The sequence below is a fragment of the Enhydra lutris genome, unplaced genomic scaffold (genome assembly GCF_002288905.1).
Source record: "Enhydra lutris kenyoni isolate GAN:26980312 unplaced genomic scaffold, ASM228890v2 scaffoldscaffold9, whole genome shotgun sequence".
Taxonomy (NCBI): domain Eukaryota; kingdom Metazoa; phylum Chordata; class Mammalia; order Carnivora; family Mustelidae; genus Enhydra; species Enhydra lutris.
In genome coordinates, this window is record NW_019154093.1 from 57,998,646 (window position 1) to 58,024,329 (window position 25,684).

The window sequence follows — 25,684 nt, forward strand, 5'->3', positions numbered from 1 at the left end:
GATTTGAGCAAGCTAGCTTCACCCACCAGTAACCCCTCTGTAAAATGGTGGAAATAATGGTTTCCTCCTAGGATTACTGGCGAGTAGGGTGGGGTCCATGGGAAAGGCACCTGTTGTGGCCGCGTTGTGGCCTCTGCATATAGCACACACTCCAACATCAGTGTCCTACTTTCCTGCTCCTGTCACACAGCCCAAGTATAAGAATGGGCCATGAACAAGCACTCCATAACCCGTGCTGTGCTGTCATGTAGCCTGTGAAAGGGGTGACACGTGCTGTTGAATTCAACAGAAAGCAGATGGACGCTGAAGACGAGACATGCGGTTTTCACATCATCACCTGACTACAAGAACTCATTCACGAGAGTTGTTATTTCTAGTAACTCAGGGGGGCTCCAAATATGCTCAACTAAAAATAACGATGAAAGAAGTTATTTTTAAAAATGGGCCTTCAAGCTGACTGACCAGATATTTATATCCCTCTGCAAGGCAAGGAAATTAAAACGGACCATCTCTTATCAAGGCCACACAGTTCCTTTCTCCAGTAATTTTGTCCTTGTAACTGGTGTAAGCTTTAAAAATATATTCAAACACTTTTCCTCTGCTATTGTCCAAAATCTAACCGATGTTTCGAAGACCATAAACTAACATTGGCTTCCAATGTTTGCAGGTTAACAGGTAAGGGGATGCCCTAACTGTTGATTCCTTCTGGCAACTCCTCCTTTCCATTGGTGATCACCTCCTTTCCCTCACTTCAGATTCTCACCCTTCAGTTACTCTGACTTCTGTGCATGGATGTCTTCTAAACCCTACACCGCAACCTCCTCCTCTCTCAACCGTGTTATTCCCCATTTCCTACTTGGCTGTTACCAGGCCTGTTTCCTCAGAAGGAAAAAAAGAGAAGGAGGGAGTGTGAGGGGAGCAGGCCCAATGATCTCCCGGGTCCCTGCCAGCTCTAACATTCTGTAATTCTAGGATTCCTTGCCCTAACCACTTGGTCTCTGAAAAGAAAACAACTGAGTGTCATAAATCAGTCATTAATTGAAACCACATAAAATTTACCTTCTCCCACTTTAATATAAATGTTTCTTGCTATCTTGAGTTCAGTGAATGAAGTGACTGCTCCGTACTCCTTTCGAGCCCAATTTAACAGATGTTCATTTCCATGGGGGAAGCTCCTTTCTTCTGTTTCTGCTGACAAGGAGAAGTTTCCTGATGAAAACTGGACTGTGGAACCCTGAGACACCTAGAGGAAACAGAATAGAATAGAATAGAGGAACATACATATTTATTGTGGAGCAGTCATGGGGAGCTGAATCATAATTAAAGACAGCACTTATCAACCAATGGGTATTTGTCAATCCATCTTCTTCTCTTTGTTACACAGGCCGATCATCTTTTTTCAGCAGCAGATTCAAGAAAACAGTCCCAAGGCTACTTCTCCCAGGAAACAACAAAGCTACCAATGACGCAGGATGTCCCTAAGAATTTTCAAAGAACTCTGTGATGAGAGACCGCAGAGTGCATTGTGAATGATCATTGCTGTTTTTTTCTGATATCTACATTTAAGTAATTTCAAGTAATGGGTTTCAAGTCAAGTAGAAAGCCTTGATGAGTGTTGTCATGGGTTTATAGTGGCCTTCAAGATCAGGACAAGCAATCCGAAGTCCTGCTAGCAAGTAAACTTGACTTTCAGGTCATCCATGACCACAGCATCTACCAAAAGTCAACCACCACGGAGACACAGCAAGAATCCCCCTTTGGTTTACGTTCTCTTGAACACGGAGATAAAAAAAGAATGACTGGAGACTGCCAGTCTTCTACCACATTACACTGCTTCCTAGAAGTGAGTGAGATGCATGTATGCTACCGTTTATTTTGAAGACCCCCAAATACCCACAGATAATGAAGTCAAGAGGCTGCTGGACTGATCCCAGTACAACTTTCAGGATGATTTATGCAAGTACCACATTCTTGCTCGATGTATTTAGACAATCGCTGACCTAGCACATCATGGTATATATAATTAACACATGCAAAGGAAGAAAATTATCATCTCGTTGCTGCACTGTAATCAAATTTAGTTGGTGAAAATATGCATGTCATCTTTACTGGCTAGCATTTGCAAAAATAAATGATTTTTATGAATGTCAGGGTGAAACCTCAAATTGTCAGCAAAAATGTTCATAAATTCCCAAATTCCCAAGTCACACAACTATAAATGTGTTAAATTTCACGTTAACAATTTACCACTAACAAAAAGCACAACAGTTTCTGAAGGGATTATAAATAACCGACTAAAGGCAGGGTGAGAGCAGGAATTTTGCTTATGGTTCTACTGCTTACAGCAGTGTTTTCAAGCTTAATGTACATACAAAATGGTACTTATCCTAACTATTGTGCTGGCCTTAACAGTTTCTATTCAATTATATGTATGTACAGTAGTCTCCCCTTATCTGTGGGGCACACCTTCCAAGACCCCCAGTGGATTCCTGAAACCAGAGACAGTACTGAACCCTGTGTACACCATGTTTTTTCCTACACATACATACCTATAATAAAGTTTAATTTATAATTGACACACAGTAAGATATTAATAATAATTAGTAATAAAACAGAGGAATTAAAACAATAGGTTGTAAATAAAAGTTATGTGAATGTGGTCTCTTCAAAACATCTTATTGTACTATATTCGCCCTTCTTGTGATGATGTCAGATTATAAAATGCTTACGTGAGGAGGGACTCCTCGGCGGCTCAGCTGGTAAAGTGTCTGACTCTTGATTTCAGCTCAGATCATGACTTCAGGGTCATGAGATCAAGCCCCATGTTGGGCTCCACGCTCATTGGGAGGCTGCTTGAGATAGTTCTCTCTCCCTCTGCCCCTCCCCCTGCATGTGAGCTTGCTCGCTCTCTCTCACTAAAATAAATAAATAAATCTTTAAAAAAAAATTCCTACATGAGGAGATGGAGTGAGGCTAATGACACAGGCATTGTGACGCAGTGTTAGGCTACCAGTGACCTCCTGACAATTTGTCAGGAGGAGGACTGTCTGCTTCTAGACCGCAGCTGACCACCATTATCAAAGAAACCACAGAAAGTAAAACGGCAGGTAAGCGGGAACTACTCTGTTTTTTTAAATGCCAGCAAAGAAGTTCTTCACCAGATTGATTCCATGATCTACTGATGCTATGGTCTCACTCTTGGCTGAGAAGCAGAAGCATTTAAGAGCTTCGGAATATCCTGAGGTCCAGGCCACACCCCAGACCAATTAGAATCTTAGGGATGGGACTCAGACATCAGAATATCTTAAGGGCCCCTGCGGGATTCCCAAGCTCAGCCATGGTGGAGAAGCCCTGCCTTACTTGGTACAGAGTGATCCATAGTTTGAAAGCGTTATTATAGGTCAGGGGCAGTGTGGGTACCCTGCAGCTTCCTCTATACCAGTGGTTCTTAACTGGAGTGATTTCTGTCCCCCTGGGGACTTTTGGAAATGTCTGGAAACATTTTTTTATTGTCACAACTGGGAGGAGGGGCTGTCTAGTGAACAGAGGCCTGGGTGCTCCTCAGCATCCCTGCCCCCCATTCTACAATTGCAGCCCCCACAAGCAAGAATTAGCCAAAATGGGGGTGCCTGGGTGGCTCAGATGATTAAGCATCTGCCTTCAGCTCAGGTCATGATCTCCAGGTCTTGGGATCAAGCCCTGCCTTGGGCTCCCAGCCCAGTGAGGAGTCTGCTTCTCCCTCTGCCTGCCTCTCCCCCTGCTTGTGCTCTCTCTCTCTCTCTTTAATGAATAAATAAGATCTTTAAAAGAAAAGGAAAAAAAAAGAAGAATTAGCCAAAATGTTAATAGTACTGTGACTGAGAAATGCTGGTCTACACTATGAACTGACTGCACGTTAGTAACATTCAAACATCTACTGGATCCCCAGATTGGATCCCCAAATCGACAGCCCCCTCTATGCTAGAAGCTGGGCTGTCTAGTACTTGATAAAGAATAAGAGAAGCTTCCCCATTTGTACTGGCCCGGGAAGCTGAGAACTCATCATTACTAAGCTGGACATAAATGACCTCTAACATATGTAGTTACCCCTCCTGCACACCTACTATCAGGCTCCATGAAGTACTCCGAGGTGAGATAATGACATTTGCTAAATGTCCTGATGCCAGTTATATACAAGCAAAACCAGTGGGGACAGTTTAGCTTTGCCCTTGTTTTGACAATGCCTAAGAAAAAGTTCCCGAACCGTTTACCTGCCAACCCTCGTCTAAATCCTCCAAGGCTTAGCTACTCACCAACACTGAACTCCAGCGTTTATCTGGTTTTTATGACTTAAACACTGTAGCAAAACCTTCTTTCCACCAAAAAGCATTTGTGCTAATGGCGGCTAAAGGACTTGTGATGAAAAGTCATTTTTTTCAAGCCTGTCACTGAGAAAAACCCACAATAGTGCAAAGGCTTTTGTCCCTTCGCCAGCACAGTTCTGAATGTTTAGGCAGGCACCTTGGATGCGCCTCTCTTTTGTGCTCATCACGGGACAGCTATAAAATAAAGCACTTGAGTATTAAGCATCTTACAGAGAATGCATTCCTTCAGAGTGGAAGGTGGGCTCTACCGTGTCAGTAAGAGAAGAAATAGGGAGCAACTTCGAAATGTATGCTCAAGTCACAGAAAAGCAATCTGATGGCATGGCCGATGCTTCAAGAAGGGTCAACTCCTGGCTGATCCCCCCAAGCACGGTCAACCCAGCTCAGGTCTGTGTTCTCCCAGGGCCAGCAGCAACTCGGCTCATAGACTCATGGCTGAGGAATTTGGAGAAGGAGTGAACTGCCACTCCTCAGGCACATTCCAAGGAGAAGAAAGCAAAGCTGCCAGAGGCAGTGAAGTGTCCCTGACTGCAGGTCAGTGGAAATTTTCTGCTATGGCAAGAGGTTAGTCAGCACTCCTGACCACCCGCTCTCCCGGCTCAGCCAAAGCTGGATGCTGACAAAGGCCTCCCCCAACCCCCACTGAGCTTTAGAAGGTAATGTTATTTCCATCTGATCCTTGGACGACCTATGAGTGAGGCCACTATGATTTCCACAGCAGAGAAGAAGAAACCTCTGAGAAGCTGTGGGCCTACCCAAGGTCAGAGAGTCAGCACTGGAGCAAGAAAAGAACAGGAGACTTCTGACTCCTGGTCACAGCTGGCCCCTGCACCAATCCAGCCACAAAGAAGACCTCACCAGCTCCCAAGGCAGATTTCTGTTCTGTTAGAACCTAAAGCTTTGCCTTAGGCCCACGTGTCAGAGCTCTGCCTTCCAGACCAAGAATTCCTTCCTCTTCTCTTCCTGAGACAAGCCTTCAAATGTTGGAAGATGTCCTTTGACCCCGATCACGACTTTGGTTCTTCAGGGCGCTATTTCCAGCCCCCTCAACAACTCCCCAGATATTGTGGTTCTCAGAGCTTTACCAGCATAGTCTCGGAAACACAGTGCCTGGGACAAGACTTAGGGTTTGGGGTGTGGTCCAACAAAGGCCCTGTGATGGTTAATTCTGTGTCAGCCTGACAGGGTGCCCAGAGGTTGGTCAAACGTGATTCTGAGTATTTCCGTGAGGGTGTCTGTGCATGATATTAACATTTACATCAGTAGACTGAGTAAAACAGCCTGCCCCTCCTATCAAGTGTGGGCCTCCAATCAGTTGAAGGCCTGGCCCCTCCCTCTGAGTAAGAGAAAATCTCCTGCCTGACAAGCTCATCTCCTTCAGACTGGGACATAGCTCTTCCTGCTTCTACAGTAACCTGCTGGCCTTCAGATTCAAATTGAGGTAGACTCTGAGGATTTGGGGACTTGCCAGCCTCCATAATCATCCAAGCTAATTCCTTAACATACATCTCTTTCTACAAATATGTGGACCCTTAACGAGGCCCAAAATCACATTAAGCTTTTTCATCAACTGAACCCTGCTGGTATCTCATATTCATTAATTTATACTTTAAACATACTTGTGACAAATATTTATTGAGCACCTGCCTCTCCTATGCCATGTACCACTGGAGATGCTGGGATAAATAGTACAGAAGGTGACAGACAAAACTCCCCATCCTTGTGGAGCTTACAGTCTAGTAAGGAAGTTAGAGGAGCACAGTAAGTCAGTCAAATATGCAATATCCTAAGAAGTGCTATGCAAAGAGGAGAGGAGAAGGTTTAAATGTTGTCGTGGGGAAAGACCAACTGAGGAAGTCACTGAGCAGTTAAATCCCTGAAAAAGAGAGACAGCAAGCCCTGCGGATGGATGTAAGAAGGAAAACATCTGTGGCTGGGACAGCAGCAAGTGTAAAGGTGCGGTGAGGGCGAGTGGGGAGGCTTGTGTGGCCAGAGCACTGGGATGGGCATTGCGGGAGGGCACAGGTAGGTGAAAAGGTCAGAGGGGTCAGAGAGACCAGGAGGTCCCATTTGACCTGACCCTTACCCAACCTTATCCTTCTGGTAAGAACTTACAGTGTTTAGTCTGGGTGAGATGGGCCACCACTGGACGTTCATGAAAACAACTAACAAATGTTTTAACAGAATTACTCTGGCTGCTATGGCCAGTCTAGACTGAAGGGAGACAAAAGCACGAGGCCAGGAGTAGACTTCTGCAATAATCCTGGGGAGAAAGGGTAGCAGCTCATGCCAGGGAGGTGACGGAGGACAGGGTGGGACCTAAGTCCTCAGGTCTTTATTGGGTCGAGGCTTTCTGCATCCCTCCCTTATACCAGTAACTCTTTCCTATAAATACAGAGTCTTGTATTTATTCCTTAGACCCATATTCGAAGTCTGTGGAGAACACATAAAAATCCTCACTCTGTTGGCTGTCAACATCGCTGTATTTCATATTTGTACCTTCTACACTTTCATCCAATTCCCTAAGCGGTGGACTAAGACCAGGCTAAGGTCTGTGGTCTTTCAGGTACACCCCCGTGCTGACCCCAGCATGCTGAAAAGCACCCGCCGGGGTCGCAGGTCGTCCAGCATCTACAAAGGAACCCCCCAGAACTGTCCTCATCTCATCTCTAAGGGCATCATGCTACAACCTGCCTGGGGACATGGTCTGTCACTGTCGTCCCTCCACCGGTCAGTGTCCTCGCCCCTGCTTCATCTTCATGGCATGGTACCCTCATTAGAGTCTGGCCTGGGTTAGTCTGTGGAAGGACATAGATGTAAAGAGAGTAACGATAACCAGAAATATTTTTTCTAAGACAAAGAGGGGTTACAATCACAACTGCAAAGAAAATACCGACATGAGTGAATATGGAATTGTTTTTTGTTTGTTTACGATTTTATTTATTTATTTGACAGAGAGAGATCACAAGTAGGCAGACAGCAGGCGGGGGCGGGGTGGGGGGAGAAGCAGGCTCCCCGCTGAGCAGAGAGCCCGATGGAATTGTTTAAAAAAAAAATGTTAAGAGCAAGGATTTTATATTTGAATAAAACAGCAGAAACTTTCCAATGCTATTTATTGTATCCCCCATTCACCTTAGCTGTAGGTACTCGCCACGCTACCACCTCACTTTTGGCTCTAATATCTCAAGCAATCTATACCTCAGGGATCACAGTCACCTCCTATCTTCCAAGCTGCCAATCCTATCTCCTTCTTCCACCCTGGCACCTGAGAGATCTTTCTAAAAAGTCCACACATGATGATGCGAGATAGTATTAAGCATCTTAGCTCGCATATGACCAGAGAGGGTCTCTGCCTGCCCCACTCCCCATCGCCCCCCATCTCCTCACCATACAGGATCACTCAGTGGCAGACACATCCTGCTGCTTCAGGCTCCTGAGTCTTTCTACGCCCTGCTCCCCACCTGGACCGCTCCTCCCAAGCCTCCCAGACTTCCCTCCTTTCCTCAGAGTGGAGTGGGGCACAGGTGCCTTGTCACACCTCTCATTGAGCCCCTCTTTCACAAGAACCGTGACTGTTTATCACCAAAACTGACAAAAGAACAACACCAGGAGGGCCACAAAAGCGCCCTGTTCATTCTAAATCTCCCGGGCCTGGCACAGAGCTTGGCACAAAGCAGGGACTCAGGAACTGTTCGTTGAATGGAACTCAGTCCTGTTATTTCCAGGAAAGGATATGCCATAATTTCTTCATTCCTGTAACCCGAACTCCTTACTTCCCTCACTGCCTGGGAAGTGATCTCTTAGCCAACCTCTAAACCCCATGATTTGTGCTTTTTCACCCATTAACTCCAACTAAAAACCAATTATTAAATCATTCAGTAGTTCCACGTCTTTCCCTCCCCCACCCCCCAATTCAGTGAACTTTCCTCCTGCTTGCTAATTAAAACCCAATCGTCTGACATTCCCTGACATGACAAACATCTTCCTGTGGGAATGAACAGAGCGCTGAGCAACAAGAATCCTGATCCTTTGCAAGTGAGTGTCTGCTGAAGGGGCAAACGGGAAGCACTTTACGGCCCAACAACCCCTGGGCTGCCGAGAGGCACACGGAGTTACCTCCCTTCCAGAATGCTCGTCCCTACTTAAACCACACATGACATTCGTATTTTCGATTCTGGTTATGCTACCAGATTTTTTTTTAAAGAGCAGAACATTACTCTATCTGCCAGTGCTGGGAGTTTTATGACAAGAACTTACAGCTAGGCAACGAGAGCCAAGTTTATTATTTTTTCTGGATCAGATTCAACAACCTTGTCCAAAAAGAGCAAGAAAAAAGCAAAAGAGGCAACCAGCCCTTTTGTTTCCACACCTGCGTTTAAGCTTTAACTCTTAAAGTCCTAAGCAGATCCACGGAAGCCTCAAGATTTATCTCCCAATCCCCAAGCAAAGTGAACAAATCTGGGCTGATGGGTGCAGTCACCATTTTCCTGGAACAGGGGTTCTCTGTTTTAGCACTTAACTCAGCCCAGTCAGTGGCTGACTCAGAGGCCTGGGGATTGCCTCACGGTATTCCTCTGGGCCTCCTCCCCAAGTTGGTTTGGTCTTCAGTGAGAGGGGAGATGGAAACTTTGCTGAGGATGGTGCCATCCCATAAGGACTCACCTCGTCCTGTCCCCTTCTTCCCGGCTCCCTGCCCTCACCTAATAAAGAATGTTCCCAGGCCAACGATCCTGATAAAGAAGTCTCACCTCAAGTTTCACCTCACCCTCTTCAAGGCCACTTCCTGTTACCTTCTCATGGGGCCTATTTAAAATTACACTCCAACTGGCCAGCAGCCCCACTCTAGCAATCCTGATGCCCCCCCCGCCCAAACCTGCTTCCCATGTTCTTATTGCTATTAGATTGAACAGTCACCTTCCAAACTATCAAATACTTTACTAATTTATTATGCTTATTGGCCATCCCCACCCACCAGCACGGAAGCTCCCTCAGAGCCTGGCATCTTCGTCTGCTTTGTTCATGGGGCTATCCCAACAGGGTTGTACACAGAACAGATACTCAAGAAGTACTTGTTTGGGGCACCTGGGTGGCTTAGTCGTTAAGTGTCTGCCTTCAGCTAGGGTTATGATCCCAGGGTCCTGGGATCAAGCCCCACATTGGGGGCTCCCTGCTCCTCAGGAAGCCTGCTTCTCCCTCAGCCACTCCCCCTGCTTGTGCTCCCTCTCTCGCTGTGTCTTTCTCTGTCAAATAAATAAATAGAATCTAAAAAAAAAAAAAAAGTATTTGTTTAATGAATCAATGAATCTTGAGGTCTGATTAACTGGTAGTTCTGAAGTTCTGTCACTGAGAAGGATTCAGAAGTCATTCATATAGAGAAGCAGTGGAGAAACGAGGAGTGCCATGGCCAGCCACGTGTCTGCCAGTGGCTTGGGGCAGGTTGTACTTGTTCCATAGCTGCCCAAGACAGTGGCCGCTAGCCACATGCCACCACTGCTCACTTGAAATATGGCTAGGGAAACTGACCTGTGTTGTAAGGGTGCCAGCATCTGTACTGTGTCGTATGGCACAAGAAAAAAGTAAAGAAATCTCAACAGTTTTTTTATTGATTACATGTTAAATGATATTATTTGATTATGCTGGGCTAAATTACATATGCCATTACAATTAATTTCACTTATTTCTTTTACCCTTTTAAAAGACTTATTTATTTGAGAGAGAGAGAGAGAGAGACAGCATGAGCCTGTGCAAGCACCAGAGAAGGGAGGGGCAGAGATAGAAGACGACTCTCCACTGAGCAGGGAGCCCGAAGCGAAACTTGATCCCAGGACCCTGAGATCATGACCTGAGCCAAAGGCAGATGCTAAACCAACTGAGCCACCCAGGTACCCCATTTGTTTTACCTTTTTAAATGCACTAAAAGAAGATTTTAAATTGCCTCCGTGGTTCACATTTTATTTCTACTGAACAGCACTGCTCTAGAACTCCCAATATGACCATAAGGAAGCACTGATGATATCCATCTATCCATCTGCTTCTTGATCTGCTCTCAGAATGTAAACCAATGTCAAGAAGCCTTCTCAAGCCCAATTCTTCACAAAGTGTGCTCCTTAGATCACTTTAGTCATCCTGCAGTTTCCAGGATGGGGAAGAATGCAGGGTCCAGGAATTTGCATTATAACCTTCCTCCCACCACCCCATGATTCCAAGGCATACTCGAGAATCACCGCTCTAGGCGCTAGATACACATATTATTTAAATTCCAAATAATCTTTGTCAAGCATGAACAGGATTGCATACAGATTGAGCAAGAATTCTCTCCTCTGCACTGGTAGAAAAAAGAAAGGGGGGGGAAGCCCAGCGGAAGAGAGTAAAGCCAAGTCATGGATGGAGTCACCTTCCTGCACATCTAAAAAGAAAGAAATGGGCTTTGTGAGATCAGAGGAGCCACAGCTCCACAAAGATAAAGAAATGCCGGCTGACATCTCAGAGGAAAACGTGTTCCAGGAACTGCACAAACACACAGCCCATGGCTCAGCTGTGGTCCATTTGGAGCTTGAGTTATCAGTCGGGTGAATGCCTGCTATTGAGGCTGTCTAGCTAGCTCTTTGCGGCTGCTCTGTTCTGCTTGCACACCCAGCATCACATATTTATATGACTTTGGCATTGGTCAAGGGGTAGCGCGTAGACAATCAAGATCATCTCCTCTCCCACTTATGCCTGGCCCTACCCCCAACTTTTACCATTCCTATTCCCTTCCCCTGACCCCTGTGCAGACAAATCTCTTCTTGGAGTTGTCTGCTTAGGAAAAATAGAGCAATACAAGAACAACAAATAAGGCAAAGAAAAACACATCCATATTTCCAAAACACCTGCTGTGTCAAGTATTTACTAGTTCCATTCTAGAGGAAAAAAAAAGACATAAAGTAGAACAGGCATTTCTCTAGAATTTAGGTTTATATGTAAATAGGATCTTTACAGATGGGCCCTAGGACTCCTAACAGTGTCCACACAGAAAGGCATTGAGATTATGCTTTGGTGTATTTTGAGCACAAAGTCCAGTAAAAACAAACTCACATAAAGTACTGGAACAGTATTGAAATATTTACCTCCCAAATGAGGACTAAACCCTGCACTCTGAAAGAGGAAAAAATCACACGCTCTCCCTACCCAATTCCTGGGAGGGCTGCGCTTGCCCATTTCCTCCAAAGCCACGTGATGTGAAATGTGATCTGAAACCTGTTTTCTATTAACCATATATCATGACTCAATGTTGTTTTTTTTTTTTTAAGTTTGTTTTAAAGAAATAATAACTTCCATGCCCAGAACCTACAGTCATAATTTGTAATGCTACATATTCATGAGCCATGTGATTATGGTATCTGCCGACCGTGCATTCAAGAAACACAAGTCCATGCAACCATTTAAAAATTCTTGGGTGTTTTTTATTTTGTATCTACAGCCGGATTACTTTCTTCTACTAAAACAACGTAAAACATACTCAACGCTTTTTCTCAAAACATTCATGACGGTCACCCTCTGCTTTTAATTTTTATTTTTGCTGAACTAGAAAGAACTAAAGGACTGAAAGTGCCCTCTGTTCTTAACACCCAACATGCTTGCACATGTCCAAGAAGAAAGCTCTGAGATGCTGCCATATGAGTATAAACACGCACAAACTTGAATGTGGGCCACTACAAAAGCAATACTCGAATCTCCCATGGCGATGTTACAGAAATGAGAGTATATGTGAATACACAAAGAGAAGCAAAATATGTCACTCCACCTGAAATACAGATTCAGTCCACACAAGTTACCAAATTAATGAAGCGTGAGCTGCTTTATAATGCTTTTCCAAAGCAGAGTCCCAGGCCATACAGGGAACCTTGATGGTCTTAGAAGATGAGCTCTCCAGACTCCTAAATTTACTCTTTCTCATCCGCCAATGTTAGCAGGATTTTAGGATGAGCATGATCCAAAATTTAAAGTGCATGTGCCATCTAAAGGGTATTTTTCAGGGGAGCCTGGGTGGCTTACTCAGCTGAGTGTCCAAATCTTGGTTTCAGCTCAGGTCACGATCTCAGGGTCATGAGATCAAGCCCCACATTGGGCTCAACACTGACCCTGCCTAAGATTCCCTTCTCATGGGGCGCCAGGGTGGCACAGTGGGTTAAAGCCTTTGCCTTCGGCTCAGGTCATGATCTCAGGGTCCTGGGATTGAGCCCCATGACGGGCTCTCCGCTCAGTGGGGAGCCTGCTTCCCTTCCTCTCTCTGCCTGCCTCTCTGCCTACTTGTGATCTCTGTCTGTCAAATAAGTAAATAAAATCTTAAAAAAAAAAAAAAAAGATTCCCTTTTCCCTCTGCACCCCCAGCCTGGTACTCACGTGTGCATGCTCTCTCCCTCCCTTAAAGAAAAAAGAAAAGAAAAGAGAGAGAGATAGAGAGAGAGAAAGGAAGGAAGGAAAGGAAGGGAGGGAGGGAAAAGAAAAAGTAAGGGTTATTTTTCAGGAAAAAATAAAACGTTGGCGTCATTACTATTACTTGCCTCGATCCTTGATCTGTTTTTGCCCTCCAAACGTACTTCTGGGAAATCTCTCACCGGGAAAGATTTTTCTTTTTTTCTTTTAAGTTACATCCAATCTGCCAACCCGGGTTCAAATTGACACAAACGGAAATTTACAAGTACATGGCTCCAAATAGGTTCTTAAAATTCCCTTTACAGAATTCCTCTTTATCAAGATCGATAATCCAAGTCCCATCTTATAGACAAGGAAATTAACAGGATCTGCCTGAGCCACACAGCTGGTAGAAAGCAGAGCTGACAACAGAACCACAGACTTTCTTTCCCACTAGAGAGCTATTTTATTCCACTATCATGGAGCAGTCAACTACTGAACTCAAGAACTCAACAGAGCTGGGTGGACAGAACCCCACTTTAGCCCCCTAGCAATAGAACACTGGGAGATAATAACCAAGAAGATCCTTACTGATCACTTACCAAGTGAACAAACCTCTGTTTGTGGAAATGGATTCCCTCATGTTAAAATGTGGAAAATAACAGGACCCACTTCACTGGCTTGTTACGAAGGTTAAATAAGGTAATATACGTAAACTGCTTGGAAGAGGGCCTAGCTCTAAGTGTTTGTCAAATGTACACATACATGTATACACAGCCTCAAGACAGGCCACAAGGGTCATGTGGCTGACAGGCCACAATTCATTCCTCACTGTGACTGGACCATTGCCTTCTTGTCCAAACTGCCAGGAGAGGATATATGAACCCTATTTTCAAGGGTTAGAGCAGTAGTGGCTCCAAACAGTAGCTCTGAACATGGCCCAGCAGCTTGTATCAGCCAGAAACTATAGCATCTCCAGAACAGACTCTCTGTGAGGAACATGGAAGGGCTGGGGATCAAATGGGCTTTTGTGGGCTTTCGACCAAGGTGGCAGATGGAGAAGCCCCTGACCTCTAGGTCCACTCTGAGTCTCAGCTCACAGCTGTGTCATTCACCACCCAAATGGGGCAAGGAGGGGCAGAGTGAAGAGGGCTCCTTGGCCCAGGGGCATTCAGAGGCCATCTGAGGACCGATGGCAAAAACCGAGAGCAAAAACTGTTCTCGAGATACACATTCTACCTTGGACAAAGAAATAAGAAAGGCCAAAGGGACCCTTCCTTCCCTTGCAGAAATCAGTTTCCAAGCCAGGGGTTGGATGATGGAGGTCTAGAGGGCCAGAACTGGGCTGCCTCAAATGAACCCAATGATCCCATGCCGAGGAAGGAGTCGGGCCATCACGAAGTCCCCACCAGAGATGGGGAATGCAAGCCACCTGTGGGGAATGCTTACCAAGGACCCCACTGTCTAAAACTTATGAGAGGACCAAGGCATTGCCATGAGCTTTCAAGCCAGTCTCACCACAATCTCCCAGGAGACAGGTTTCTCTCCCTCCTATGACATGAAAAAATATTCTGCAACCTCCCTTAACAAAACACTCACTTCTTCTACTGAACAGTCCCTGGAGGCTACCCACGACATTAACCAAGGGCACCAGCAATGTCACATTTGATACAATTGCCCAGAACCTGGGAGGGGCAGCCCCATCAGATTGCCAGATAAGCCTTGGACAGTAAAGCCTTAAAGCAAGGAACAGAACTCTCCGCGAAGAAACCAGCCTTCCCCCCTCGGTAAAATCGAGTTTATTTAACCTCAATTTGTTGAGTGAAAGCAAAGCCTTCACAGAGATGCGGCTCAGGCCTCCACACAGACATGACACGGCAAGTCCAGCCGAGCCAGGAAAAGTCGACGCTTGCATGAACCCTCCAGGACAGGATGTCTCGATCAGGAAGAATACACCCAGGCAAACCCCATAAGGCCAAGGGGCCACTCATTGGCAAACTTCATAAGCCTCAACCCGGCAAGTGAAGATAAATCCTAGGAAGTCTTCCAAGAAACTCTTTCTGGACCAGGATTGCCAGCTGAAACTGGACTCCTGCCAACACTCTAATTGCCACAGTGACATTTAGGAAGAGCTCTTTTACCACAAATGGGCCAGAAACTCGTTCCTAGGAAATATGGTAGTTGACTGACCCCAGTTCATGAGAGGATCAAGCCCTGTACAATTAGGGCTCTTACGGACAAGCCACAAAACCAACAGATAAGCAGCCTCTGGAACAGAAATGTATGGTACACAACCACTTGATATATCCCACAGGGCACAGTGAGTCATTCTACAAGAGACATTTTTTAAAAAGAAGAAGAAGAAATCCTGAAATGTTTAGTTATTTAATCTGCCTCTGAGAGAGAATCTATCTGGGGAAAGCCTCACTGGAAAATCCGAAAGGGTCTACATGGAGCCCTGGTCTGTACACTCCTAGCATACAGGAGGGACACTCGGGGTCGAGCAAGGAGCTGTGCTCGCGTCTGCAACCCCGACCCACACTGCTCCTCGGCCTGCCTCAGAGGGGTGTCTCAGCTTCTCCCACCTTCAGAAGCCAACAATGGTACTCCCTTCACTGAACAACAATTCCCCATCTCTTCATCTCCAGCGGGCAGCTCCTCAAGGGCAGGCAGTCCACTCCACTTCTCTCTGGAATTCTCCATACCTAGCCTCACTTCCCAACAGCCTGCAGGCACTAAAAACCGGGTGTGGGATGAATGAATAAGTAGATGCATAAACCGTCATCCCAGGTATGCTAATCCATGTTTTCCTAAATGTGGGGAGAGCTGCCAAATAAGGGAAAGGAGGAATTTTGAGAGGGGGAAAAAAAATCATTTCCAGATTTTTAAATGTAACATAGTGAAGGATATGGGAATTTTTTTTTAAGTTCCCTCCTCCACAACCAAACGTGAATGCCTGAGTTATTCAAAGGGCATTTTTGGATACTACAACCCTCCGTTACACATCACTTGGAGTCATGAAAAGGAACGTGTGGACATGTGCCGTGGCATAGGCTGTGCGTGTCCCTTCCTCGAGCGGAGCTGAGCGCACATCTGGGGCTATTTAACAACTGATTGGAAATTTCGCCTTCTGATTTCCAGTTAAATACTGGGCACAGGAAAATAAATAGCACTTGTTTTTCACTGAGGCTTGTCAGTCATCCAAACTGCAGTGCAGACCGAGAACTGCCTGTGGTTTGGTGGCAGAGGCCCAAAATAGTTAGACCTTTTTTCCCCAAGTTGAAGTAAAAGGAATAAACCAGATTTTGGCAACCTCAGGCTCTTCACCCACCCCTCCCCCCACCTCTGGAACACAAAACTAGATTTTAAATATTAAGCATGTTCCTGGTATTCATTTACATTTTTTCATTAGGATTAAATCTTGATTTATTTTTATTCCAAAGCCAATAGCATAGCGTTTGGTTTCTTTCATTTTTTTTTTTTCCCTCAACTGCTCTGCCCTGATATTTACTTGGATTTGCTGAAGAGGCAATGTTCAGATTACCATTTTCTGTTTCCAATTAAACTGGGATGTAATATCTAGCAGCCATATTATCAAAGAATCAGAAAGTCTCTTTAGAGACTGGCTAATACCACCTCCTCACTATAGGGATGAGGAAACTGAGGCCCAAGCACTGAAGTGATTTTGTCCAATGATACAGAACGAGTTAGTGCACAGCCTCCTAGTACTCAGGCCTCCTGTTACCCAGGCCAGAGTGTTCAGCGGAAACAAAAATCTGAGTTACCTCTGAGTAGAGTTGCCTGATAAAATACAGAACAGCTAGTTAAATTTGAGTTTCAGATAAATAGTGAATAATTTCTGAGTATAAGTATGTCCCGCATATCGTATGGGCATTTGAAAAAGAAGTAATTGTCGTTAACTGAATTTCAAATTTAATGGGGTGCAGGGCTCCATCCCAGGACCCTGGGATCATGACCTGAGCCTGAAGCAGACACTTAAGGACTGAGCCACCCAGGCACCCCCATTTCTTTCTTTTTAATGTAAATGGCTGCAAAACAGAAGTTGCAGCAAAGGGACCTGAAGGACTAGTGAGACTGGAAGAAGTTGCTGCTTATTTTTTGGCTTTCCTCCTCTTAGATGCCTTTCCTCCTTAGAAGCATGTAAAACAGCTAAGCCTGACATTGAAAGGCTGGCTGAGGCCTCTCGATTGGACACTTTAGGTCTCGTCTTGAGCATTTCTGCTTGTCCCAGGTCTCTGAGTCTGTGGACCCTGCAGGAGGGCACACTCAGATTTGGAATACAATAAAACAAGATTAAACCAAAACAAAACAAAAATCAGGTACACGGAATAAAGTAAAAAGATACATTTTTAAATCCAGTTCATTGGTTTTATACCTTGATTTTTTTTTTTTTTAAAGATTTTCTTTATTCAAACCATAAGAGACTCTTAATCTTGCAGAACAAACTGAGGGTTGCTGGGGGGAGGAGAGGGAGGGAGAGGGTGGTGGGGTTATGGACATGGGGGGTTGGTGTGTGCTGTGGTGAGTGCTGTGAAGTGTGTAAACCTGGTGATTCACAGACCTGTACCCCTGGGGCTAAAAATACATTATATGTTTATTAAAAGATTTTTAAAAAATCATAAAAAAAAGATTTTCTTTATTTATTAGACAGAGAGAGAGAGTGAGCACAAGCAGGAGGAGAGGGAGAGAGGAAGAAGCAGGCTCCACAGGGAGCCTGACACCAGGCTTGATCCCAGGACCCTGGGATCATGACCTGAGCTGAAGGCAGAGGCTTAATGACTGAGCCACCCAGGGGCTCTTACTCCTTAATTTTTAAAGACTGCTGGAGAGATTTTTTTTTTCCCTAACAACTTAATTGAGATATAATTCACATATTAAAATATCCATCCTTTTGGGGCACCTGGGTGGCTCAGTGGGTTAAAGCCTCTGCCTTCGGCTCAGGTCATGATCCCAGGGTCCTGGGATCGAGCCCCACATCGGACTCTCTGCTCACTAGGGGGCCTGCTTCCTCCTCTCTCTCTGCCTGCCTCTCTGCCTACTTGTGATCTCTGTCTGTCAAATGAAAAAATAAAATCTTAAAAAAAAATTAAAAAAAAAATCCATCTTTTTAATCTCTACAATTCACTGTTTTTAGTACATTCACAGTTGTACTCTAATCATCACTATCTAATTCCAGAACATTTTTATCATTCCCCAAAGAAACTCCATACCACTAGTAGTCATTCCTCATTCTCCTGTCCCACCAGCCCTGGTAATCACTGATATACTTTCCGTCTCTATGGATTTACCCATTCTGGAAACAAATGAAATCACACAACATGCGGCCTTTTATGTCTGGCTTCTTTCACTTATGTTCTCAAGGTTCATTCATATTTTGGTATGTATCAACACATCATTCCTTTTAATGGCCAAATAATATTTCATTGCATGGATATACATCTTTTTTAACCCACCCATCAGTTGATGGATATTTGGGATGTTTCCACTTTTGGGTTGTTAAGAATAATGTTGCTATGAACATTAGTGGGCAAGTTTTTCTGTAGACCTATGGTTTGCCCAACTGCCTTCTAAGGCCAGCCATTTATGAGGGCTCCAATTTCCCTACATCCTCAACGACACTTGTTATTATCTGCTTTTTTTATTAGAGCCATCCTGGTGAGTGTGAAGTGGCATCTTGTTGTGGTTTTAAGTCTGCATTTTCCTAATGACTAATGATACTGAATATCTTTTCATGTGCTTATTGGCCATTTGTGTTTTTTCTTTGGTAAATATCTATTCACATGGTAGCATATTTTTAAAGACAACCTAGTATTGTCCCAATCTTTTTTTTTTTTTAAACAAACTCAGGTTGACAGCTCAGACTTTTATTGCCCAGTTGCGCTACGCTTTTTCTTCAGTGTGGAAATAATTGCATAAATAAAGTTTTTGCAGACTGAGAGAGTAGGATTATTCTTATTTCTAATTGCATGGAGGGACAACTTGAACCTATGCAATACTCTCTGGGCCATCCAAACACCCTACAGAAGAAAATCTACACAGCTCTGACAGCTGCATCACACACGTGCACATGCACATGTGTGTGCGCACGCACGTGTCAGAGAGAGAAGACTCACTACTTGACAATGAAACAATCACTCTTTAACCCACTCCTGTTTCCCATGGAACCAGAACAACCAGATAAAGGAACTGCACTCTCAGAGGAAACTCAATCCCACTGTCTCCCAGCCTGACATGCTCCTTCTTGCCCGCACTGTGAAATCGTAAGGCCTAGAACGATCGGACAGAAAAAGCCAAATATCTTTATTAGACACTATTAAAGTATAATGTTTTTAGTCACTCTCATGGGTGGCTGAGACATGAGAGCAACACAAGTCCCTGTTAATGAACTATGAAAGGTCCCTCTTCTAAGTCGGGGCGACTGTTATGCAGACATGTCAAGTTCAATTTAAAGGTCATCCGGGGGGCGCCTGGGTGGCTCAGTGGGTTAAAGTCTCTGCCTTCGGCTCAGGTCAGGATCTCAGGGTCCTGGGATCGAGCCCTGCATTGGGCTCTCTGCTCAGCAGGGAGTTCCCCACCCCCACCCTCCCCACCTGCCTCTCTGCCTACTTGTGATCTTGGTCTGTCAAATAAATAAAAACTTTTTTAAAAAAATAAATAAAAGGGAAGAATTCTTCAAATACAAATGACAAGAAAATATAGATCTGGATTAAGAGCCATTCATTAGGCCAGGTCTGCTCACTCGGCAAGAGAAAGACTATTAACCGAGGCCTCTTGTTGTTCTGGATGCTTTGGGGCAAAGAGTAAGTTTAAAAGCCCAAGGCTCTGCAGTTAAGGACATGAGCACGGAGCTCCAGCAACAGACAACATGAGTTATCACTGTGAAGGGCAGTGTTGCTCATCATCAGACATGATATCATACCCCAACAATTCCATCCAAACAACCCATCAATTTCTCCACAACTAGCAAACTTGAATGTTCTGGCAAACTCAAAAGGACATGATTTACAAATAGTAGGTAATATTTGGATCTTTCCACAAGAGCTGGGTTCCAGCTTTTTTATAAAATACAAATGTTTTCATCTTGGAACTCACTGTGTCACTTTCTCAACAAACAGATCCTCGTATCAGAAAGTGGGCCTGTGTTATATACAAATAGAATGGGCCTGTGTGTATTTATTTCGTGGTCAGAGACCACACACCTAGTGGCTATTTACAATGTTTACATTGCTCTTGATGCCACCAGAGAAGTCTCAGAACTGAGACAAAAGCCCAGGCCACACAGAGTACAACTGCAGGTCCCGCTCTAACGTGCAGACTGGACTTGACTTTCCGTCCCCAGTCGGACACACATGTGCAGTGTTTGTCGCTGTGGCTGCTTCTCTCCACCATCCAAACCCCACTAGGAGCACCCTTCAGATTTAACACACTGTGGACTTGGGTGTTATCTCAATGAAATAAGCCTTAATTTTAAAAAGACCTGCCATGTTTTAGGGTCATTGTATCCTTGTGCTAAGGACACTTTGGGAGGGCTTCGAACACTTACCAAGAAAAGTCTGGAGACCCCAACTGCAAGCCTTTCTGTCTTCAGATGCCAGACCAGAGGCTGTGGGGAGTTGAGCAGGAACACGACAGGCTTGTGGTGAATGTGGACTGAGGAGATGGGATTTAGGTGCAGAGTGACCTAAGAAGCAACAGAAAGACGAATCTTAACATTGGCTTTCCATTAAAATCACTTGGGGTGGATTTGGAATCCCTTTTCACAGCTCACTGTTAAGATAAGCTATAGGTTAGTTCAGAGTCTATGGATAGGTTGAACTCGATGATACTGCCAATATCTAGCCTTTTTAACTACAAAAATGGCTACCTCATGTAATTCAACCTATACAACTCTCAACCAAAACGTGATTTAGCTCCCAATAATAGCAGAACACAAACAAACAGAACACCTCCCCGCCGCCCCCAAAGTTAGCAAAGGCAGTACAAAAGTGACCTTCCCTCAGAACTGTCTTCTCCTTCAAGGCAAATGATAAAGCTGAAAAGTAAGAGTACAGAATCCCCAGGAAGGGTCATCCCTCTGGATAGCCAGAGAAAGGACTTTCTTCTCTTTCAGGTGAGCCTGAACCTCTAAAAATTTAAGGGATTTCTGCCAAAGAAAAGTGCTGAAAAGCTAAGGGAGAGGGGCTGCCAAGGGGAGCTGCCAGTGCTTTCAACATCCCAGCTATTAGCTTGAAGGGGTTTTCCAAAAAATGAAGCACAGAGAACACACAGAATAAAAACTGACTGTATATAAATCTGGTCTGGGGAGGGGGAGGGTGGAAACCAGGGAAGAAAACCACGAGCCTGGATAAGAAAACTGTGACCAGTTTTGATAGCAGATCAAGGACTATTGTAGGTTACCACTGTCATCATTAACATCATCAGAAAGCACCTATAAGGACAGCTGCAAATAGTGGGTCCAACAACATCTTCCTGGAGCACACCAGCCAAGGTAGGTCAACATAAACACAGAAAAGCAAAAGGGTGCATAAAGAAATACTGAACAGATGCTTTCACGGAAGCATGTCTCATACTGGATTTCTGGACAGAGGGGTGAGGGAAGACCCAAGAAGCACATATTTTAAAAAGTTGAACTCACCCAAGAGGGCCAGAAGTGATGAGAGGGAAAGCATAAAAAATGACTTTAGTTGGCAAGACAGAGACCGAGGAATATACTAGGAATAATTGAACATCGCAGGCTTAATCCTTATGAGGACTGAATGGCCTAGATCTATGACCTGAGTCTATACAGCCATCGGGATAGAGCGCTCAAGGCTGGACCATTTTAGCATCTTCCACTGGCTGCTGGCCCACTTTGATCTTGATCTCAATGTATCTCTGCCTTTTATTGCAGGGACTGCCTAGGACACTGATGTCACCTATCATAGTAGCCTTTCAGGTCACTGATAATAAGGCAACACACTTTACTTTGAATACCCATGCCTCAGCACATGGTAGGCACTCAGCGAATGCTAATGAGATATTTAATTTTCTAATTTCCAATGCCACAAAAGTACTTTATTCTACTAATAATTTGCAGTATGCTATGTAATACCAAGACTATCCATTAACTGTCGAGTGTGCATTTCTTAATCTCCGAAACAGATCGCAAATACTCAGTAGGCAAAGATACGTCTTACTTTAATACTGTGCTCAAACAGAGTAGTAGACAGTTGTTTCAAGGACTGATTTATCACAGCAGATTCATAAATTTCTGTTACCTAAAAGGCTAAAAAAGCTGAATATATTAATGGGTTCGAAGGGACTTAGTTAATTCACAGAAAAATTTTAAAAACACGAGCAATACTACCACGAGCTCTATCTCCAACACAGCGAGGATCATTTTTACCATCTGGCATATGTAAAGCACTAAAAGTAGGGTACTAGTGAACAGCGATGTCAAGCACAGCTACAGCATAGTAACATATTTCTTGGTCGTACACCACCTCGCAGCACTCTGCACAGCTGTCTGCATCTAGAAATAAACAGGCTGATGGCCACTGTAAACAGAAGAGGCTGCAGAACCAGAGTCAAAGTGAATGCAACACTACAGAGAGACGCACACAGGGCGAAGAAAAGAGAGATGAAGTAATTACTCGTTCAAGAGTACCTGAAAATTGCTAACACTCTGTCACGAACAGCATGTGTCAGTAAAAAGTTTCCAGAGTTATTCATTCCGAAACTGTTTATCGAGTGCCATCATGGCACAGAGAATAGCCATGCGTGTCCACCAAGGATACGTCAACTCTTTATCCGATGATTTTTTTTGCAGCCCTCAGGCATTCAAAAGGCACACTTTTGAAGTGTGTAGATAAAATAGCAATAAATATATATCTAAAATGAACAAGAATTAAAAAAAAAAAACTTAGGAAATGAAAAGAAAAATGTGTATGAGACAGATATCGGTGCTGGGGTCCAAAATTTTCCAGATGGTCAAAAGTGTCGAGGCCTGGCTCACACAATCTAGGAAAGATTTCTAGGAGCCATGGCTCTGAGCTTTCCTGGAAACGGTTCCCTCTTCAGTATGTGGCAGCGTCTGGCCAAGATGAATCCCCGACTCTGGCACACAGGGCCCAGGCAAAGCCCCAAAAACCATCTGGCAAAGAAGAATTCACACTATGATTGGGAAATTAAAAGAAAAATACTCAATACTTCTTTTAAAAGATCATTTGGCAGGAACAGAGAGTCCCCCAAACATCCACTCACTCAATCCCTTCAGCAACCTTCCTCCACTGGAAGAGAAATCTTGCTGAAGGGAAGACAGAGGATAACCAAAAACAATGAACAAAGAATGAAGGTATAAAAGCTTCTCCAACGGTGGGGAGAACATACCTGGAATATCTCTGCAAGAATTCCTGGCTAAGGTGCCTAGTTTCTGCCAGGCTGAAAGGAAAGGAGAGGAGAGGAGAGGAAAGACTATAGTCAGACCATAGTCAGGACAGACTATAGTTACAAAGATAAGAACATACTGCTGAAGGTTTTCACGGGTAGATTATTACCCCATGATCATGGTCTGAAAACCAGAGCTGAGGCAGGCTGCAGAAAAGAAACAGCCCATGGGGAAATGATACACATGGTATCTGATGACTTCCAGTTTGGCAATCCAGATAGCTCAAGCCTATACTAAATTTACATAAAAGTTAGAGTCTCTAACTAGTTCATAAGCAATAACAAACTAAACTCGGGGCCATGTGCCTGGGAAGGCTGATGAAACTAAAGGGAATGCACCCCAAATGAGGAAAAAATGACTACTCTCTAAATCAGTAGAGTTCATTTTTGGCAGTAAAAAGCATTTGAGAATGTAATAGAACAGATGAACCTTCTCACCACACACACAAAAACCCGTATGCACACTACATTTTGCAGGCAATGTCAGAAAAAAATACATTCACTGCAGGACCCATGAATTCTAGGTTAAGTACCCATTAACCCAGGTTGAGGAGTCCACTGTGGAGGAACAAGAACATTCTAATGGCAGAAACAGAAACAAAATGACTCTGCGTAATTAAACTAGAGATCATATCTCTGGTTTTAACAGGTCACCCTCTCAGAGAAAAGAACTTATTAGATGGCAACTCAGAAATAAAACACTTGTCCATGCAGTTTCTGAAGTTTCAGTGACCTCTTAAAACCATACTTCGACTACAAAGTGGTCCATAAAGCCCAGTCCAACAGTTCTGCTCTAACCTTTCTTGTCTCAAACAGTGCCGCTTTTCAGTCTTCCTAGTGGTGTGACAAAATGCAAGTATATCTAATCTGTCACGTCCCCTATGTAGACACTGTCCCTCATATACTGCTGATCTCTCCCCTAAATGAGGAAAAGCTCATTGGTTCTGAGCTAACGGAAAGCTCATCTGTTCTATGACATCTATTTATACTAAATCTTCTGAGATTATCTGTGTACTTCAACAAACTACCAGATATAATTAATGTATTTCTCCTATTTTATAAAGAAATTCAAAGTAAATCCAAAGTCAAGGCCAACTCCAAGGAGCATAAAGCCTCAGAGTGGCAAGACAAACTTCCTACCTCCCATTTAGGAAGCATGTCCTTGCCCATGTTATCAGTAGAAAATAACAAGGACAATTTTCTCTGGACCCTGTTAAGGTGAAGACCTCTCTGTTTTCCAAAAATTATCTTTGATAAGCAAAAACTACATATTGTCTCAAACTCTGTAAATCACTTTATGAAAATGAATTATGTACTTACAAGAAAGAAAGAAAAAAAATGGAAAGATGCCATTTGAAAATTGTTTGGAATTTCTAAGGGTTCATAGTAGTGATGCAAGATATTTCTACCGGAGTGATTTCAAAAATTTCCTCTTAGTTAGACCCCCCTACTCCCGGGGTTTGTTAAAACAAACATAAGCAAAGCGAGCAAAACAACTGATATAAGAGTTGAACAGCTGTCTGACTTTGCTAACGTGTCAGTGAGGTTCCATTTCAACATTTCTGACTCTCCTAACAGTCCCTATGGACCCATGAAACAATGAAATCATCCAAAACACTACCAGAGAGACTCCTGTTTTCTGAACGCAGACCAAATGCTCTAAAATGGATGATCCAATAATCAGTTTATAAGAAAAGAGATAAGAAAATAACTCTAGCAGAGTGTGTATTACCAGAACCCATAAAAGCACACCCTGGTCTAGAGATAGCCATCATCTATCCCCGATTCAGAGGTAAGGGGACATCCACTTAGCAACAGGGTTGGTAGTAACTGAAAACATCCTGAATCTGGGTCTCATAACACCATAATTTACACAGACAGACAATGAGACATACATCTATTTCAGGATACTGGGGGACCCCAGCTGAACTCAAATTTCACCTCTCCTTGGGCAATATGACTTTTAGGAGCTCAAATCTGACCTCAGATGTGTCTGAAACGTGCAACCAATTGCTGTGAATGGGAAACAGTAGTTAGTTGCTGCCACGGCGTTTGAAAGGATGATCCTTTCAAACTAAGGAGCCCCTCCAGCTGACATTTTATTTGCCATCACTTGTCTTTTGCCATTTGGGAATTGGTATAAAAAGACTCCCTTAAAATATTCTTAGAGGAGTGGATTTGGACCTTTTAAAAATTTTCCTTATTACATTATTTTTATATTTCTCTGAAGTTCTAGAAAAACATCACTCAGTTGGTACTGAACTCAAGGAATCTCCACCCCCAAAGTGACTCCGCCCTCACCCTGGGAGTCAACGGACCATCCTCCCTGGTCTCAGCAGCACTGGGGTCAGAGATTTCACACTCTACTTCACCAAGTGATATCAAGCTCTTCTCCCCAGTGGTTTTGTCTTGAAACCATTTAACATGATGAGTGGGATACAGCCACCATTCCTCCTCCCCCAAACGACAGGATTCAGGAT

General features: G+C 44.0%; 1 protein-coding gene across 3 annotated transcripts in view; it reads right to left on the reverse strand.

The window, feature by feature from the left end:
* LOC111143050 (transforming growth factor beta receptor 3) overlaps nucleotides 1–25,684 on the reverse strand; it is a 194,087-nt gene that overhangs the window by 49,407 nt on the left and 118,996 nt on the right. For all 3 annotated transcript variants that reach the window (XM_022496486.1, XM_022496484.1, XM_022496487.1), the window contains 2 exons: nucleotides 20,323–20,460; nucleotides 1,060–1,243 (listed from right to left, as the gene is read on the reverse strand). In XM_022496486.1, the coding sequence (XP_022352194.1) occupies nucleotides 1,060–1,243; nucleotides 20,323–20,460 (322 nt within the window). The remainder of the gene's footprint in view (nucleotides 1–1,059; nucleotides 1,244–20,322; nucleotides 20,461–25,684) is intronic.